Genomic DNA, 18,438 nt, shown 5'->3' with positions numbered 1-18,438 from the left:
CGCACTCATCGAACTGCCGGAACACAAAGCTTAAGACCCACTCTCGGACCTCGACTCGGGAAGGATCATGAAGAGTTCATCCGCCTCCGTGTGACACCCGTGCCGGGCCGGCCGGATGCTTCGATCGGAACATGAATGTCAGTAGACCATCCCCTCAAAATTTAACAACAGTAGCACAGAGATGACAAATCAGGCCAGTCTCCCTGTTTGTCAATTGCCATCGTCTTTGCGGTCTCACATCGCCCGGTCTTGGCGTGCCTTCATAGAGGCTGCCCCAATTGGAGTGACGTAACGGGGTTCAGCTGCGGCTACGAATACCGATGTCACACAAGGTGCGGCTATATAAAGTCAGCGAGCCTTCCCAGATAGAATCCACCAATAAGTGCTCGGATGCATCCCTTTTCTTCGGCGCCGAATGATTCGCAATGGTCAAATTCCTCACCATTGCCTGCGTCACCACTGGCGTAGTCGCTGCCTCTAGCAATGGCTCATCAATCACTCCTATTCTCGATTGCGGTCAAATTTGTCAACGACCACCAGTTAAGAGCCTTGAGTACCTGACAGCTGTTCATTCCATTCAGCATCTGCTCGCTCGATATCCGGTAGCCATCGATGGAAAGGACTGGAGCCAACTTGGCAGCATCTTCGCAGCCGACGCTACCGCCAGTTTCCCGCCTCCCTTGGGTGACCTCGTTGGCTCGGACGGCATCACATCAGCCATCTCTCAAGGACTGGGCATCTTTGCCAGCACTCACCATAGCTACGGCACTCAACTCATCGAAGTGTGTTTAGAAGATACCGCTGTCGCGCTGACATACTTGACTGCAACCCATTTCATGGTGGAGACAACGAACCTCTCGGAGACCGTTGGTTTAGATAAGGTCTTGTATAGTTACGGACAGTATCTCGACAAAGTGGAACGAGGAGTAGACGGAAAGTGGAAGATCGCTCAAAGAACCCTAGCAATGATGGTGAGTCTTGATTCCGACAAATATGGGAAGCCATCGTTAAAACAACTTTTGATAGGGTCCCAGCATCTCCGAGATATCTATCCGATAGCAAAGATGAAACGTGTTCAAGAACTGTGTTGCTTGATCGAACCTCTTAGAACTACAATACCACATATAATCTGCGTACCTGCTATCGCACATTGATTATGCATCTGTGTTACCATTGTACTTGAACAGCACAACGTTGGTAGATTTACCTGCCATTGAATGGACCCCCGTGGCCATTGCTGCTTATTGCATGATGGCTGATAGTAGAGAAGAACGACGGCCAGACCGCCCCCTTGATACGCCCAGGCTTCGGTAAAGAATTCTGGGAGATGCCTGACGACGATGCCGCGTTCCCCAGTACCGTGCAGGAGTGGAAGGCATCCACCCTGACGTGGTGAGAGATCGCTATCTTGTGGTTCGTTGAGAAGATAACAAACAAGCCCGATTGGTATGTCAAGGTCTTTGATGAGCAAATTGTTGCAAAGTGGAAGCAGGAGGTTATGGCTGTTGACTGGAAGGCTGTGGGTTTAAACTATGCTTACTTCGATGACGATTTGTTTACCTTCGTAAGTGACTGGCTTCAAATAAGGCGGATCCTTGCTGGGAGTTTGGTTCTAAATTGGTAGTGCAGGCGCTCGCCGAGCTTCGCGAGAAGGCCAAGTTTTCCAGTGCTACTGGTCTGATCCCATCTTCGATGCCGCGTCCACCATCATCAAGTCTGACAGCGCCATTACCCCGGAAGTAAAGGAGGCCCACAAACAGGGCGTAGCCGCTCTCGAAGATATCCCCGAAAACGAAAAGGACGGACATCCCCGCAGCGACGGCAAGGTCCTGAACCTCGTGCACCCTTCTCTCTGGCCTCTTGTCTTTGAAAAGTCTCGCATCGTCGCCGATAAGCGCATTCTGCTCAAAGACACACTGGCGGCCTCCGGCAGAAGAGGCGTCATCCCCGTTCCCAAGAAGAGGTATCCCAACCACCAATCCTCCGACGACCTGTGGTCCGTCAAGTACCAGTGGCTCCCGTGCGACATCGACATCGAAGAAGATCATGAGCTACATTAACAACATGCACCCTAGGCATCATGCCGGCCTCTACACCGCCATCGAAAAGATGGTCGGGAAAGCTCTCCCCATGTAGGAATATACAGATGGCACGAAGACCACGAGACCCTCCGCATCCCTTGTGAATCAGCCCGGACACAATGCCTAGCAGAGTGCGCCCGGTGATGCTCTCCCAAAAACCGCCCGGTAGACCCAGACGAGGCCAAAGGTGACGAGGTCGAATTCAACGACGATTACGGCGGGTACAGCGCCAAGAGCCCAGCGGCGAACTCTGGCGGAGAGACAGGAACTGGTTCGAATGCACCCACCCAATCGAGAGGCCGCCCGTCCCCACATACAATCTCAGGGAGCTCCAGCTCAAGGACGTCGACCTGAACTCCAGTTTCTTCAATCACGCCGACCGCATCCAGGTCATCATGAAGCTCGCCAACACCCACCTCACGCCTAAGACGCCGACGTACAACAGCAGGTCCTAGCATATTGAGGGCTAGCTAACGAGCATATCGCCACTATAGCGCTCTACTCCTATAATAATAAGAATATTACTTATAGCTACCTTGCTTCCTGCACTATTACTAATAGGGAGGAGCTTATAGGGGAGCTTAACTATAAGTAGAGCGACTTCTATACTTTTAACTAGACGTTAGTAATTAACTTAGATGCAGACATAAACTAGCGTTTTAGTAGCATACTCACGCGCGAGGATAAGCTACTTACGTTCCTTAACGTCTATTAGTACTTCATTACGCTGTTTGAGCTTATTGGTAAGACTAAGGCTAGCCACCGAAAGATCCTCGCGCTGTTCCTCGTGGACCCAAGGATTCCGATTATTAATACGGCGAATATGCCGCCGCAGCAAAGGGGGTGGTGGAAGGAGGGCGTGGCGCTGGGACACCGTTTGGGAACGTTGCCGCCCGAGCTTACGGATATGGTGTTTTATAATATGGATTTTCCGCTTGGGATCGAGGAGGCCGCGAGGATACGGGCTGATTTAATGGAGGAGAGGACGACGATTGCTGAGCAGGGGATGGGGATAATGACGACAATGGAGTGGGACTTTTGTGAGCACTGAGTCTGGCGGAACCGGGCCTCGTTGTGTTGTGTTCGTATCGAAGGAGGGGGACCGCTCAGTCGTCATGGCGGTGAAGGGAGAGGAACTTGGAAGCTGTGTTGAGACGTTTGCTTGGCCGGCCTGAAAGTTGACACCAGATATGTCAATAGCTGTGCAAATCGTGTCACCCCAGCCTCAGCTCCTGACTGCGGTTGTGCTCCGATTGGACGATCTGACGGCATCCTGCGCTCCCGCAGTAAGACATGTGGGTTGTGTCTCATGCCGTTTGCCAGATACGTTAGTTGCTTGTGAGACAGTAGGGCTGAAGCTAGGGCACAAGATCTTACTCATGAGGATCGTCTTGCTCAGGAGTATGCGTTAGTTGCCGCATTTTTTGCATCAATCTTTGTTCCCGGGCAACTTTCCCTCGATCATCGTTTCTCACTAGCTACGTGTTTTTTTGGCCATTGAAATCATCTACTCTCAAAGGCAGCACCTCATCGACATCACCATCATGCTTTACTATCTCATCAACAGCTTCAAGTCCAACAAGGACGCCGAACCTAGCCTCGAGCCATTAAACGACCAAGATGCCCACAACCCTGAAACATGGCTCACCCACAAAATCCATCAAGCAACAACTACAACTCCCGCCCTCAATTCAAAGACCGCCACCACCACCGTTGTCGACTCCCTAAACCCAAGCCTCGCCAACCTCCGCACCGTCGTCCAAAACGATCCCTACCTCGCCGTCCTAGCAGACCAAATGTTCACCCAAGCCGCCGCCCTCCAGCCCCGCGACCCGACAGAGCAACCAGCCGTCCAGTCCTTCCGCCAGTTCCTGCAAGTCGTCAACGTCATCATGCGTTCCGGGCCGCAATTCTTCGACAGGCCGGGAAACGAGGACGCCATGGGGTTCGTGGCGGCGCCGATTAATGCCTTGTTGAATTATCCCATGGGCACGGCGGCCGGTTACGAGTTCTTTCGGAGTTCGGAGGTAAATGAGGCGATGGGAAAGGTGTTAAGTGCTTGGGGCGAGTTTCTTGCTTCGGGGGACTCGAGGGGATGTTTGGGGGCTTGGGTGTCTACTTCTGGGCAGATTGTGATGGCGGAGAGGGCGAATGGAAGAGTTGGGGAGGGTGAGGGTGGTGGGCTAGGGTTTAGGAAGTTGTTTGTTTGTCCTGACCCTGAGGATACGGAGACTCTTGGGTATGAATCATGGGATGCGTTTTTTGTGAGGCGGTTTCGGGAGGGCGTGCGGCATGTGGAGTTCCCTGATGATGAGGAACATATTGGCGGAGAAAAGCTGTCTGTCACGGGCAGCAGTGGCACCGTTGACATTCAAGTCGACGACAACACCTCGGTCATCGTCAACGCGTGCGAGTCGGCGCCGCTGCAAGTCGTATCCGATGTCGCCCTACGAGCAGACGTCACGCTAAAGGGCCAGCCGTACTCCCTTACCGACATGCTAAACAATAACGCGCTCGCGCCGCAGTTTGTCGGCGGGACGATCTACCAGGCCTACCTGAGCGCCTTCAGCTACCACCGCTGGCATGCGCCCGTGAGCGGACGGATCGTCGAGTTAGAGATGATCCCGGGGACGTACTTCAGCGTGAACCGGTACCAGGGCATAGCTGCGCGTGGGAACGACATTGATAATACAGATGGTCCGGATCCGCAGGCTCCGTGTAGGTCGCAGGCGTACACCGCTTCCGTGGCGACGCGGGCGGTGGTATATATCCAGGCGCGGAATCCGAAGATCGGGCTAATGGCGATTGTGTTTGTGGGTATGACGGAGGTGTCTAGCTGCGAGGTGACTGTAAGTGCTAGCGAGGAGGTTGTGAAGGGACAGGAGATTGGTATGTTCCATTTTGGGGGGAGTTCGCATTGTTTGGTGTTCCGGCCGGGTGTCGATTTGAGATTTGTTGAGAACCGGTCTCCTGCGGGGCTCGAGGGGAACAATAGGGTGAATAGTGCGCTCGCTTTGGTTGAGTGAGGGCGCAGGCTGGTGCATTTGTAAATGCTCGAGTTCAGGGCAAGAATGAATCCACCATGTCTAGTTCTCTGGCTTAGTATTACTGTTACTAAATACCCCCTGGATGGGAAGTGTAGGATTTAATAGAATGTGCCGACGAGATAGATGTACTGCCCCAGACATATTTTGCAACCAGCACACATGATCGAGATCTCGTTCTCCGGCTGATGTGCGTATTAGAAAGATCAAATAAAGGCGCCGCGTATCTGGGGTTCATGATGTAGGAACACTGCAAGAGAAAGGGTGTTCTGGGTAGCCATGCACCTTTCATTGTAGTACCAAGAGATTGCGTGATCTTGACTCTCACAACATCAGTCACCAGATAGGTCTTCGTTCCCTCTCTAAAAACCTCAAACCCAGGAATCTCTGAGTGGAATTGCTAAGCAACAGTCAGCTAGTCAATTCGCAAGAAATGGGTACAGTACGACAAACCCCATTGACAAACGTCATGAAATCGAGGTCAGTATCGTTGCGGATAGCGTCGGCAAACTCTGGAGGGAGGATGACCATTTCGCCCACATCAGCGATGATGCGGAAAGATGTGGTGTTGCCAACCTGGATGGAAGGTCCATGTTAGAGTTTCCCCGAAATAGAGCGCCTTTTACTCACCTTAGCAAACCCATCTTCTTCTAAACAGTGTCTCAAAACCATCCGCTTCGTCAGTAGGATAGTTCGCAGCCAATGAGGCCTCTGGGCTGTGCGTGACATCTATTTTGCGAATGATCGCAAATTGAAGAACTGTCTCACTTTGGTGGATCTGGTTTGTGGTTCACATCAACAGCCGTGACGTTCATCTTTAAATACTTTCTTCGCATGATTGATCCAGCAGGGACTGGCTCATCGCAACCTGATTATGGAGGTCTAGAGTCTCAGAAGAACTCCGATACATCTACCTATGCCGCGCAGAAATGGACTAAAATATTATTCGGGCGCTCTGTCAAGCCCGATACGAATACCCACCGGGTTGTGAATGCCTTTGACAGCCCCGGTATATCCACTTTTCGGTGAGCTCTACCGTCGGCACTGACTTGATATATAGCATTTTGACGATTACTGATCCTGTCGTCGACCTCGATGTGGAAGGTCGATGCGACGATGTGGACCATTCAACTAATATGATTGGCGTCTTATAAGAGGTAATTACGACTGATGCATATTACTAGCCACCATTGTGGAGGACCCTCACCCAGAAGTGGAAGAAGTCTCAACTGAGCCATGGCCGAATAGTCTTGCCAAGCATTACCAGGACCTGTCGAAAAGCACATATTTCTCAAAGAGAGTCTAATCGATTGCTAGCGCTAACATGCCATCTGATGTCATCAGACGTCTCGCACGGAGATTGTCATTCACGTAAGCTACCCATCGAACGAATCCTATTTCCCGTCTACGGAGTTAAGTGGTGAAGCGGGCATCAGATCTCCGGACAAGTGATGGTACGTACGCATACTGACCATGAGTGATGATAAGTCTGCCCGCCCATAATACCGAATATTACGTCAAACTCTTCGACTTCATCAACCCTCACATTTTTCCTTGCAATCTCAATATCCTCGTTGTCACCACTATCAAAAGGCCGATCTCGACTTCGGTTTGCAGTATCCTTCTTCTGTCATATCGTGTAGAATGTATGGCTCTTCTGTTGTCTCTTCTCCTGCCAGAGTATCCACTTGTAGAACCTACTCCGCCATCCAAAGTCCTCTTCCTTGTGCGCTAGATTACGTCTGCATTGACGCTACCAGGACTAAGAACTATCATCATTGCTGGCGTTCCTAATCAAAGACCGGCGTCTTCGCCATGGCAAATCTGTATCAGAGGCGCTCTCTTCGTCCGTGGGGTAGTTGTCATCAGAGTCTCGGCCGATAATGCTTCTCTCCTTTCGCTTCTCAATGGTCGGACATTCGCATCGCCGTGGCGCCTTCTCTACGGCGGGATCCGCGCCATGTCGCAAAAGTAGATCTCGCACCTCCCCTCGAGCCCATGTCAGAGCGGTTCCGACGCCAATGCGCCCTTCCCAACATTCCGTGTCCAGGTCCGACTCGGCATCCGAAGAATCTGGCGTATGATCCAGCTCACGGCGCTTCCGCTCGCGTTTAGTTGGCATTCTGCCGTGTGCATGATGCACGATAGGCAAATTCACATCCGCCCCGTGTGCCAGCAAAGTCTCCACGACATCGATATGCGCACGCTCCGCCGCCATCGCTAGAGAGTTAAGCGGTGCATAACAGGCATCATGGGAAAAGCGTTTCCACTTGACGAAAGAGACGCAAGTACACTCTGCTGGTGGGAGATTGTCGAGCTGTGCGTTCGGATCGGCCCCTGAGGTAAGAAGAGCTTCGGTAATAGGTTGATGACCGTTCCGTGCTGCTATCAGCAAGGGCCTGCAACCTCCTTTGCTTGCAAGGTTTGGATCGGCGCCGTGCTGGAGCAGAAGGTTCACGAAATCCAGTTTACCTTGGCTGACGGCGATGAACAAGGGAGTGATGCCTTCCTGAGTTGTGGCATTTACAGCGGCGCCATTCTGCAGCATGTACTCTGCCAATGCTGTCTGACGCTCGTTGGCTGTCTGACTCTTGCTGATAATTACCTCAAGAATTGGATCGAGTGCAGCATTGTGAGGTTTGGGCAGGAATTCCGCGCCAAAGAGAGTGTCAAATGGGACCATCTCGGCTTTCTTGCTGTCGTTTGACGCCGCACCTCGTTTGATCTCATATTCAGACTGTGCAAGGTTAGCGGTCTTGGGATTCACATCTGTGGGGAAGATCCTACATCTGAACTCGCTTCAGCATTTTCTCTTGCACGATGTTTCGCCCAGTGATTCATTTGATGCTTGGCCAAAAATTCCATGGCTGATCGGTGTGTGACTGGGTAATCTGGGTTTGTTGCTGCACCAAACGCACACCCTTCAGACCGTCCGCCACTGGTGAGCGCCAACTGGCTGTTACTCATCCAAGTATAGCGGTCATTGCCACCAATCACCAGATGGAGCGGCGTGATACCTGCCTTTTGAACTCTGTGCTTGTTCCATTTGGTCCGCCGACGGGTTGGAACTTGGAACTTGATGTCCGCTCCGTATGCCAGAAGGATTGCGGTGGTCACGTATGCTTTGGTCCATAACGCGATTAAAACGGGATTCCAAGCCAGGTCCTCCAATTCCCAAGAAACGCTCCCGCTGTTTGTACCCAGTGGACTTGTCATAGAGACTCCGTGCTTGTCGGGATTCGCGCCTACCTCCAACAGGGCCCAGCATAACTGAGCATTCCCAAGTCTTGACGCTACCACCAGCGGCACTTCTTCCTTGGCTAGCTCCCGTACCATGGCTTCTCGCTCAGAGAGTGAGCCGAAGGTGGCCAATGCATGAAAAGCCTTGTTGTATGAGTTGGTACCGGGGTAAAGATCAGCAAGTTGTTTGTTGGTAACGCGTCGTGCCCAGTAGCCGAGTACCGTTCTTCCACGAGAGTCGGCCGCAAGACTGTCCGATCCTGCTTGCAGGAGGTAATTCGAGGTTGAGTTTGGACGGCCGTTGAAGCCGGACAGGAAATAGTGCATGAGAGCAGTTCGGCCGGTGCCATCTCGCTTGTCCGGGTCCGCACCTTCATCTAAAAGGACCCTTGTCGCTGTTGGGGATTCCCTTACAGCAAGCATCAGCGGCGTCTTTCCAGCCCCGCAGAGTGCGTCAATTGCTGATGTCTCGGTGGAGGCTGATCTTGCCAAAGATTTCACCGATGTAGTAATTTGAGATTTCTGACGGCGCGGCGGGCGCTTCTGGGTTTCTCTGAGTGCCCCATTGAGCTCCTTGGCAGATTCGTCGGGATGAAGTAGACAATGCAAAGCACTGTATCCATTAGAAGACCATAGGGTGGGGTCTGCTCCCAAGTCGAGAAGTGTTTGAATCAAGTCGTGCTCCCAAAGTGTAGCTGCAATCTGCAAGGCGGTCTTGCTGCCATTCCACAACTTACAGTCAACGTCTGCTCCGGCGTGGATGAGCCTGCTGCACAAACAGGGGACCAAGAACCCCCCTGCTTCCCACAGCTCCTGCGCAAAGGCCGAGGCGTTTTCTGAAGACTCTATCCAGTCCGCCAGCACACCAAACAGGTCGGTGCTTGTCGGTGATGTTTTCTGACCCGCAACATATATCGTCGGGGTAGAAGGGGGCCAAGGTTTTGACCAACCTTTTTGACGGTTCTCTCTCAATTCCTTCCCAGTCCGGGAGCACCATCCGCTCCATCTATATCGGCGGTATAAGATGTGTTCTGGTACGTCGCGCAGCCAATCCAGATCCTTCATGGAAGCCAACGTCGTGCGAAAAGCGTTTGGCGAAATATCTGTGATACATGTCCAGATCATTGTCGGAATCGGAACGTCTGCTGAGAGCACTGAGCCTCGATCCGTTTCCTCTTGCTCCAATGCCCGGACTGCTTGATTCGCACTTATCATTTCATATTCCCCAAAGGCCATGTGGAACGCATCGACAAGTTCGTAACCGCCTTCGGCCTCCCAGCAAGGACCTTCGGTTTGCTGTCTATCGATACGGGTTAGTGATGTTTCAGCCAAACGTATTGTTCCCTGGTTTTACTTACTTTGGCACTGGGTTTACATCTTTGAACAGAGCATGGACCTTGCTACCCATTGGAAAGAGCTTCTGCAGACAGCTTTCTCTCAGAAAGGTTCCATATTGGGCGCTGTACCGACGAGCCTTCTCGTCTGGTGCCCAGACACTAGAGACTACTGCTTTTGGATGCACAGTGCTAGTGTTGATGTACTCATCGAGGGGAAGGAACCAAGCCCAGAATTCGGGCTTGCCAATATCCAGAATTGCAGAATATTGATCGTCAAGAAGAGACTTTGAAGCGCCATCACCGCCAAGGATGATGTGTTCATGCCAGTTGAGCGCTGCGTACATAAAGAACGGGCGTGGCGAAACAAAGTCTTGTATGTCCTGAAACATCCCATTTCCGGCATTAAGGCTGTCGAATCTGAGTTAGGGAAACGATTAGCCTAGGTGTCATTCGCTCCCCCTTCGGTCACAGACTAGGAACTCACATTTCCAGTATTCGTTGTCGGGTTATGTCCATATTAAGGATGTCTAGACAGACAGTGGCGCAGACCAGATTGGCATCTTCCTTGGTAATGCAGCCTTTCCACGAAGCTACTTCGTTCGCGCCAAGGCTGCCTGGATTTTGCGCCAACCCATCAAAGGGTGAAGGCACGGCCATGTCTTCTGTAGTCATCAAGAACTCCCGAGCTGTCTGGTGAAACAAGTAGACCGAGTTCTTGCCAAAAGTAATGAACAGGCCACATCGAGCCCGTACCATGACCTTGAATTCCTCATCATCGAATGTTAGATCGAGCTCGTCATATGAGTTCGCCAAACCAAGTTTGCTACATGATCTCTGTGTGAGAGCATAAATGACCTTGAACTCTGGAATCTTGATTGTTCTTCGCACTGCGAGGATAACGCAGAGAAGTCTCCAAGCGTGTTCCTTGTCTGGGCTGTGATTCAACATCTTGTTGAACTGGTCCCCAAGTTGTTGGGGGACCCCGGCAAGAATTTCATCAATGAGCTCCTCTGTCGCCTCTCGGTTTGTCCTCACATCTGAGCGCAACATCTCAAACGCCATTCGAATAGCCAAGAATGACCTTGTCCGCACATTTTTGCTGATAAGCCTTTCCAAAAGCAAAGCTTCAGTGTTTTTGTCGAGTTGCTTTTCCTTGGCTATTTCTTTGACTTTAAGTCGAATGACACTGCGAATGTCAGACTGAACCGTGGCATTCTCGCCCACTAGATGACTGGTCCTTGGAGAACCCAATATTTCAGTGAGCAGATGGTTTCCTTCATCCCACGGACGAGAAGATATGACCACCTTCAATCGAGGAGGGGTTTGAAGGGAATTGCCAAATACAATTGCTAGGTCGGTCAACAATCGCTCTCGGCCTTCTCCAGCGCACTCATCGACTGCGTCAAAAATGCAGTAAACGTCGCGTTTCGCTTCAGCGGCTATTCTTGCAATGATTTGCCACATGATCTTGGTTTGGTGCTTAACCGCGTCGCCGTGCTCTTTATGTGGCCCCCGAGCATATTGCACGAGTGTGTGATCCTGCGACAGCAATTCATAAACCACCGTGCTGAGGGCATCATCGTAACCCCGTAGACTGTCATCGTCATCCTTGAAGAAGAAATATGACATAATTGGTTGCTCATCGGTCGTTTGAAGGGTATCAATGAGCGTTCGCATGATGGTCGATTTCCCGCCTCCTGCCTCTGCGGTGACGAGCAGCAGGTGCGGTTGTTTGGACCGTTGAAAGGCTTCATACACCGGGTGGCGGAAGAACCACTGGCCAGTGCCTTCTGCACAGGCATCGTTTCTGTTTTTCTGAGGAGCGTAGTTGATTTCAGTGTTGAAGGCTTTCAAACACTTCGAATCCTCAGCTGGATTGCTTCGGGCTCTAGCTCGTGAGGCTGATGTCAGCTGAGAGCCATGGGAGGCACCGGCCCTTGCGTTTGCGTTCGGTTCATTCATCGCATGACAAGATTGACTCAATTATATTGATGGGGAAAAGGTCTCTTAGTATAACCAGTGCAATCTCTTTATATCGCAGCTCCTGCGTTGGAAACACTGATCAGGTAAGATGGTATCAAGATGGCCGGTGTGGGTTATGACGAAGCCAACGAGATGCCTGCCTGCTGTTCCCCACACGTAAGCAGGCCTTCACTAAAATGGAACGGGCGAGACATGAACCCGCGGATGCTTTAAGGAATGTCGGATTCGCAGTTCTTATCACCCCACAATCAGATGATTAGTCTGAGGGCCTATGATGACACAGCTAGCGAGGGGTAAGCACCGCGACGGGGCTGGCAAGTGACAACTCATCATTTATCCACTACTTCTTCCCTTTATCTCCAAACGGGTTATTCCATGCATTTGCCTACGTGTGCTAATTGGAGGTCGGGTGGTGGGATTATGCACAGCTGACATCATCTTCGCTTCGCGTGGTGTGTGACAAAGAACCTTGGCGAGAGCCTGGTGCAAAATTTGGCTTGTTGGGCATAATCTTGCCTTCTCTCAACCAGTACAAGCCATGTTTCCAGACCAATGTTTTTACGTCGCTCCATCAGCCCGGGGACCTTCTCTGCGATAGCAATCCGTCGAATCTAAGAATGAATAGCTCTGAAGTGAGGAGTCTTGTTGAGAAACTACGTGTCTTGGAAACAAGAATCTTGGAACTTGAGAGACGACCCCACACCTCCAGCGATGCCCCGACGTCTCCGCTCCACCATCAGGCTGGTGACAACAATTTACAAGCAGCGCCTCAATCCTCCCATATTCTGGACAGCTTGAAACCCCCCGAAGATGGTGATGGCAACCAAAGCCATCATCTTGCAGATGGAGAAGATGATGCGGCTTTGATGGTAGATTATGGAAGTCGGCGTGATCGATTGCGCAAGACATTTGACTGGGAGATGGAACGTCTTTTTCTTCACGAGGAAGCAGAGATGAGGCGACGCGACCGGGCACGGCGGGCCCTCCTACACTCGACTCATGCACATAGCGCTCAAAATGCCTCCATCGCATATCGGGAGAATCAGGCTCCAGCGTTGAGGACTGAGGAATGGAGTTCATTCAAGCAGCTCAATCGCCCCCGGGACACGAGTTTGTGTGCAATAGACATTCTCATAGGCGAGCCTGTGGTTTACGACAAAATGGGCCTATCGGGAAACTGGATCATTTCCTCGGAACGTCTAGCGCGTTCCCGAACAGCAAGCGGAGAAGTCGACGGACAATTTCCAGAACGAATTCGAATTCATTCCGATTTGCTTGTTACCATTCTGGACAAAATAATCAAGTCAAGTGGGAGCGATAGAATGGCTTCGGACAGTAGACCTGTGGTCTTTACCCGACCGTTCAAGGCACTTACCTACTGCGAGCGTGAGCTGGAGCAGTGGTGCACGGAATTGCAACAAGGTACCTGCAAAGCTTGGGATTCTCAAAGGCGCCAGTCGCTGACCTTCACCGAGAGAGCTCCAGAATAACAGAACTTGCCGAAGCCAACCTATCTGATGACGATTCCAGTACCGATCACAGCATTCCCGAAAGCAATGAAAAGTCACGAGCTCGAGATATTGACACCATTCGAAGATTTCCAAAAGCATTTGAAGAAATCGACTTTTTTCGGCAAGTACTGAAGTCCAAGGTGCTTCGAAGACGGGAGTGTCTACAACAAGATACGTGTCAAAAGGTCTTCTTCTCGGACTTGTGGCATCTATTCCGTCCCGGAATGGAGATCATACACAGCGGAACGAATCAGGCTTTTCGAGTTCTTCACGTTACTAGTGCTAGGCATCGCATGCTTTCCAATTTGCAAAGGTGGGCTGGACACCCTTATCGAACAGCCGAGGATAAAGAACAAAGACCTGATTTCAGGGTGACCTGTATTCACATTGATTTTGACGGGAGTAAGATCGGACCAGTTATACAGAAATTCGACTTCGACGCATTTCAAGGCGAGAGAGATGTCAGATCGCTACCAGTGTTTCCTCTTCGGCTTTATTCTCTCCCGAATGCCAACAGCATTGATAAGAAGAGCGACTCACGTCAGGCTGAAGCTGCATGGTTTAGAAAGATGCTCATACGTCGAGGTATGAGGTTCCTTGAATCTATAGCATTACAACACATGCGGTATGCGGGTCCGGTAATCGGTACCGATGAAGAGATTGAGGGTGAGGTTATGGTCGACTTTGAAGCAGCATTTACGGCCGACATAGGCTCGAATTCGCAGGTGGATAGGCCAAGGATCGCAAACCTTTCGGGCCTTCTCATGTTGGATGACTTTGCAATGGAAGACGCTTGCCAGTTTGCTTGCTGCGAGAAGGACTACGTTCACGACGATACGAACATCGACAAAATTCAAACTGCCGACTATCTTCAGAGCTTGCAGCCTGAAATTGGGTCAGAAAGGCCCCCGTCAATTATTCTGCGACCACGAACATTGTCTGATATCAAGGAATCGGCAAATTCAACTCAAAGTCTCTTCTCAGATGACGAACTTTTGCTGTTGTCAAACAGGGTGTTCGCATTCGTTTTGCGATCCCAGAGATGGGGTAAGTTGTGAGCCACATGGAATCAGCTGATACTGCAGGCTTGCTGTCTTGAGAGGACTAGATTAACATTGAAACTGACGTATTGTGATTCTTAGCTGAGTTGAAGGTCGAATTTCTCCGTGATGTCCAAGGCCGGGGATCGACGTCTAAAGCTCCGGGATCCGACCCTGGTAGTAGCCCGGGTGAACTGGGGGCTCCACCCCCCGCTGAATCTGACAGTGTTTCTGCTCTTGATCGCCTCGTTCTTCCGCAATACCATAAGCGATTGATCATTTCTCTCCTTACAGAGCACTTTCGCACAGTTGATGCGAGAAGAGATCCAAATGCTCACTATGATGTGATCAAAGGAAAGGGTGAGCTCCCTGAAGTTGAATCCTTATTTGAAGAGGTCCAGCTAAATTGAGAACTTTAGGGAAGGGCTTGATGCTGTTATTACATGGGCCTCCGGGGTATGGTAAAACTTCAACAGCGGGTAAGATGTCAAGCTTTCATGATCTCGGATTGACCTAATATCCAAATCTGTATCAGAAGCAGTTGCGAAGATGTTCAACAAACCTTTGTTTCAGATGACACACGGTGAGTATTTAGAAAAACAGCAACAGCTGGCTACCAGTCCTACCGTGTCCAGTTTTAATGATAGGAATCTATATAGGTGAGATGGGCACAAGTCCCAGAGAACTTGAAAAAGCTCTTGAGATCAACTTTGCTTTGGCTACAAGGTGGGGCTGTATATTGCTTCTGGACGAGGCGGATGTGTTTCTCAGCCAAAGGACGATGAATGACGTGACGCGCAATGCCCTGGTTGCAGGTAAGTTTTTCAAAATGCCGCACACACGTTCAGCGGTGGTATCTGTAACCACTGACCATGATTTTAGTATTCCTTCGAATTCTAGAGTACCACTCAGGGGTTCTTTTTCTAACAACGAATCGTGTCGGGTCTTTTGACGAAGCGTTTATGTCTAGGATCCACATCAGCCTCCATTATCCAGCGTTCACCATGTCCGAGACGATGAAGGTATTCGAACACAATCTTGACCTCATTCAGCGTCGCTATACTCAAAGCGGCCGGCCACTCAGGATTTTCCGACCTAGTATCATGGAATATGTCAGCGGACATATTGTGAATACGAAGAGTAACTGGCTCCCGTTCCACCCGTGGAACGGGCGACAAATCCGAAATGCTTGCCAGACAGCCATTGCTCTGGCCGAGCTTTCAGCCCGAGAAGACCCTCACGACAATACGGTATATCTTAAGGCGGATCACTTCAGGGTGCCGCACGAGGCCAGCATGGAATTCAACCACTACTTGGATGCTGTGAGAGGCGCGAATTCGTTCGACAGCTCTAGATTGGAACGGCGGGATGACTGGCCCTCCAGAGACAGAGAGAAGAGGCCTCCTTGGGCGAACAAGTGGACCCAGGGCGGCAGGCCGGATCGATCTCGTTCCCAAAGCCCAATTGCATCGACTCCTGGATCAAATATCTCCTCGGTTCGTGGATCAAGCTCATCTAAGCCTGATAATCAAAATGAAGTCCCTGCGGGTAGAATTCCGGCCAAATACGAGAATGAGGACCCAGACCAAAGTTTCGGTACTCCTATTGGCATTCATATGAGATCCAAGATTCCTCTGCCAGTTTTTGGAGGATGTTCACTTGGCGAAAAGATATCGAAAGAAGGACCGCATTGAACACGCGAGATGTTACAGTATTTTAAATTTCTCAGGTCGCAAGTATCATATTAATGCGGTTCCGTCACTCAACGATAACGACTCATTCAATGTTATAAAACTGCGGTGTATCATAACAACCAGAAACCCCAATCATCCTTCTACATATTCCCGATAACGTCTCTAAGCCGTTTCTAGCAGCTCGGATAGAATCCTGACCTTTTTCTCTTCTATCAGAAAGTCATTTTCGAATCCTGATGACAGTGACGAAACAGCTTCTAAAAGATGCGTTGTGTCCATAGACCTAGTGATGTTCAATACTGAGCGCAGGACTCTGAGTCTTTCTTGGCCGTAACAAAGCTGACCTCGTGTGGTACGATAGAACGCTGTTGCCACAGGCCTATCCCAGTCTTGACCTAGCCTCAATGTTCGCGCTTCATAAAGTTGCTCCATGTCTCCGCAAAACCTCAAAGCCATAACTTGAAGCTTTCTGAAATCTCTGATTGCATCTTGAGAATAGGGTGGTGCGTAATCAACGCTAGCTACCGAAAGCAACTGATTAACCAGAGTCTCATTCCCGAGCGATACAGCAGACGTCAGGGTGTGCATAAAATTGTGGCCATCGATATTGATGTGAAGGCCGTGAAGAGTAAGTAAGAAACTAGCCGCATCTGTGTCATGGCGACCAATAGCTTGTGATAGCATAGTCTGTCCACTCTGGTCAAGGGCATTGATATCGCCTCCCTGGTCAACAATTTTTCGCAGAGTTCGAACGCTGGTTTGCACGTTGATAATCAACTCAACAGTCTTGTGCAGTTGTAAACTTCCGGAAAGATCCAGATTCATCCACCAGTGGGTCACATTCCGATGACTTTGCATTCTTTCTTCCAGGTCTGCGTGGTGACCTGCTTCCCAGACATGAGTGCCCCAGTAGCTTCCTGCGTAAGAAAGCAGTTCGTACCGACTCATAAGCTTGTCGTCAAGGGCCCATGCCTCGTATTCTGAAAGACCTGATGACGAAGATCCCTGTTGCATGGCTCTGAGCTTACCCAGGTATCGAGAAATAGACCGCTGAAGCCTATGCTGTAAAAGATACGCCGAGCAGACAGTTGCAATATCTGCATGACCCTGTGGGAACCACTGGCTGTAGGCTGCTCTAAAGTACTCCGAAGCGGTATGGTGACACGGCAGAAGATAGCCCTCCTCACGAATCAGAAGACCTTGACAACATGATTCAATCGTGTTAAGGTGGGGCAAGTCGTCTTCTGTTAGCTTGTCGATGGTATGAAGCTTGGCGTCTTGGCAAAGTTCGAGCACTGCAAGAGCGTGTTGGATCTCGTCTACCGTGAGGCGTCTGAACGCGCCAAAAACCCATGATAATGTTCTCTGCGCCCGCAGTGCGTCATTCTTTGGTTGCCGTGATATCCTGTTCATCGTATCTTTGTAAACATCGCCGACCGTTGAAGGAAGATGTTCAAGAGTCCGGCGTATTTCTGTTTTAGATGCAGCAGCGAACAAGCTTTCAAGGTGGTGCCGCGCCATGAGAAACCTAGAAACCATGTCAGACTCATTTATTTTATATGCGTGTCATAGACAGTGTCGGTGGCTGGACTCGACCTACATTCCATCAGCGCTTGCGCTCACCTCCGTGGCAATTGTCTGTTTCAGAGCCTCATCCTGTCCTACAACATCATGCAACCTTGGGCTGTCGCTAATTCGATGTCGTACGAAGGTGGTGATATCAGCGTCGGATGCTCTAATTTGAATATGGGGATGAGATTGAAACTTTCTCTCGAGTTTTGTGGAGGGACGTGAAATGCACAACAGCCTCACATCGGCAAATGGAAGTCTCGATATCCTTGCGATGAGACCATTTTGCACGTCTTCGGTGGCTTCATCCAGGGCATCTAAGACCACAAAGATCGTTCCTATTTCGATAGAAGATGACCTGAAAATTCCATGCAGGTCGCTCAACAAAGGCGAAAAGCCATCTTTGGTCTTTTGATGCAGGTCATAAATCTCCTGTGGCAGTCTTGGCATGCCATCCAGTATTTGGTGGAAAATGCTTCTTTCGACTTCATCCAATGTCTGAATTGCTTGGCTTCCATAGTCACAATATAAGGTGACCAGCTTGTCGTGAGACGTTGAAAGCTTGACCAAACTTTCGATGTGGTTTGAAATAATCGCACTGAACACACCAGAACCACATGTTAGTCAATTGCTTCTGAGGTCTTTAAAGGTTTGCAAAAGGCTCTCTAGTATAGGTTCTTGAGATGTAAGAGAATGACGGTTCACTCACGCAATGACTGACTTCCCTGTTCCTGCTGCGAAACCTATTGTCAGAACGCCGGATGCTATAACAGTTGGGATTGCCTTACGGTTTCCATTGCACCAGATGGTTGCGGATGGTCGGGAAATCCAGTCGTTGAAGGTTTGGTGATGCAGGATCCATGTTCCTGTGTCTCTCGCCCGTGAATCCAAAAGGGATTGATGGCGCGGGCCGAAGTTCAACTTGGTGATCCACCGAAG

General features: G+C 50.4%; 6 protein-coding genes and 1 pseudogene across 7 annotated transcripts; 5 read left to right on the top strand and 2 right to left on the bottom strand.

The window, feature by feature from the left end:
* Positions 1–425: 425 nt before the first annotated feature.
* GCG54_00015172 (uncharacterized protein) lies at positions 426–2,060 on the top strand (the record flags this gene model as incomplete). Its single annotated transcript, XM_045414986.1, has 4 exons — positions 426–1,071; positions 1,263–1,360; positions 1,400–1,604; positions 1,630–2,060. The coding sequence occupies 4 exons, from the start codon at positions 426–428 to the stop codon at positions 2,058–2,060; spliced, it is 1,380 nt and encodes a 459-aa protein (XP_045261108.1).
* Positions 2,061–2,064: 4 nt separating this feature from the next.
* On the top strand, positions 2,065–3,132 carry GCG54_00015171 (annotated as a pseudogene). The gene is given in 5 exon segments: positions 2,065–2,132; positions 2,147–2,181; positions 2,251–2,386; positions 2,407–2,529; positions 2,748–3,132. Coding segments are annotated over 5 exon segments (747 nt in total).
* A 493-nt stretch (positions 3,133–3,625) lies between these two features.
* Positions 3,626–5,107, top strand: GCG54_00015170 (L-tryptophan decarboxylase psiD; the record flags this gene model as incomplete). The annotated part of the gene is made up of 1 exon (XM_045414985.1): positions 3,626–5,107. One exon carries the CDS (start codon positions 3,626–3,628, stop codon positions 5,105–5,107), a length of 1,482 nt encoding a protein of 493 aa, XP_045261107.1.
* Positions 5,108–6,887: 1,780 nt separating this feature from the next.
* GCG54_00015169 (uncharacterized protein) lies at positions 6,888–11,664 on the bottom strand (the record flags this gene model as incomplete). The annotated part of the gene is made up of 4 exons (XM_045414984.1): positions 6,888–7,862; positions 7,913–9,665; positions 9,724–10,119; positions 10,187–11,664. 4 exons carry the CDS (start codon positions 11,662–11,664, stop codon positions 6,888–6,890), a joined length of 4,602 nt encoding a protein of 1,533 aa, XP_045261106.1.
* Positions 11,665–12,302: 638 nt separating this feature from the next.
* On the top strand, positions 12,303–14,646 carry GCG54_00015168 (uncharacterized protein; the record flags this gene model as incomplete). The annotated part of the gene is given in 3 exon segments (XM_045414983.1): positions 12,303–13,071; positions 13,086–14,243; positions 14,339–14,646. 3 exon segments carry the CDS (start codon positions 12,303–12,305, stop codon positions 14,644–14,646), a joined length of 2,235 nt encoding a protein of 744 aa, XP_045261105.1.
* Positions 14,647–14,900: 254 nt separating this feature from the next.
* On the top strand, positions 14,901–15,930 carry GCG54_00015167 (uncharacterized protein; the record flags this gene model as incomplete). Its single annotated transcript, XM_045414982.1, has 2 exons — positions 14,901–15,051; positions 15,119–15,930. 2 exons carry the CDS (start codon positions 14,901–14,903, stop codon positions 15,928–15,930), a joined length of 963 nt encoding a protein of 320 aa, XP_045261104.1.
* A 446-nt stretch (positions 15,931–16,376) lies between these two features.
* Positions 16,377–18,361, bottom strand: GCG54_00015166 (uncharacterized protein; the record flags this gene model as incomplete). Its single annotated transcript, XM_045414981.1, has 4 exons — positions 16,377–16,451; positions 16,474–17,458; positions 17,531–18,097; positions 18,288–18,361. 4 exons carry the CDS (start codon positions 18,359–18,361, stop codon positions 16,377–16,379), a joined length of 1,701 nt encoding a protein of 566 aa, XP_045261103.1.
* Between the last annotated feature and the right edge of the window lie 77 nt (positions 18,362–18,438).

Source organism: Colletotrichum gloeosporioides (assembly GCF_011800055.1).
Source record: "Colletotrichum gloeosporioides strain Lc1 chromosome Unknown consensus_66, whole genome shotgun sequence".
NCBI lineage: Eukaryota > Fungi > Ascomycota > Sordariomycetes > Glomerellales > Glomerellaceae > Colletotrichum > Colletotrichum gloeosporioides.
The sequence above is the reverse complement of the archived record's forward strand: the minus strand, read 5'-3'. Positions and strand labels throughout refer to the sequence as shown.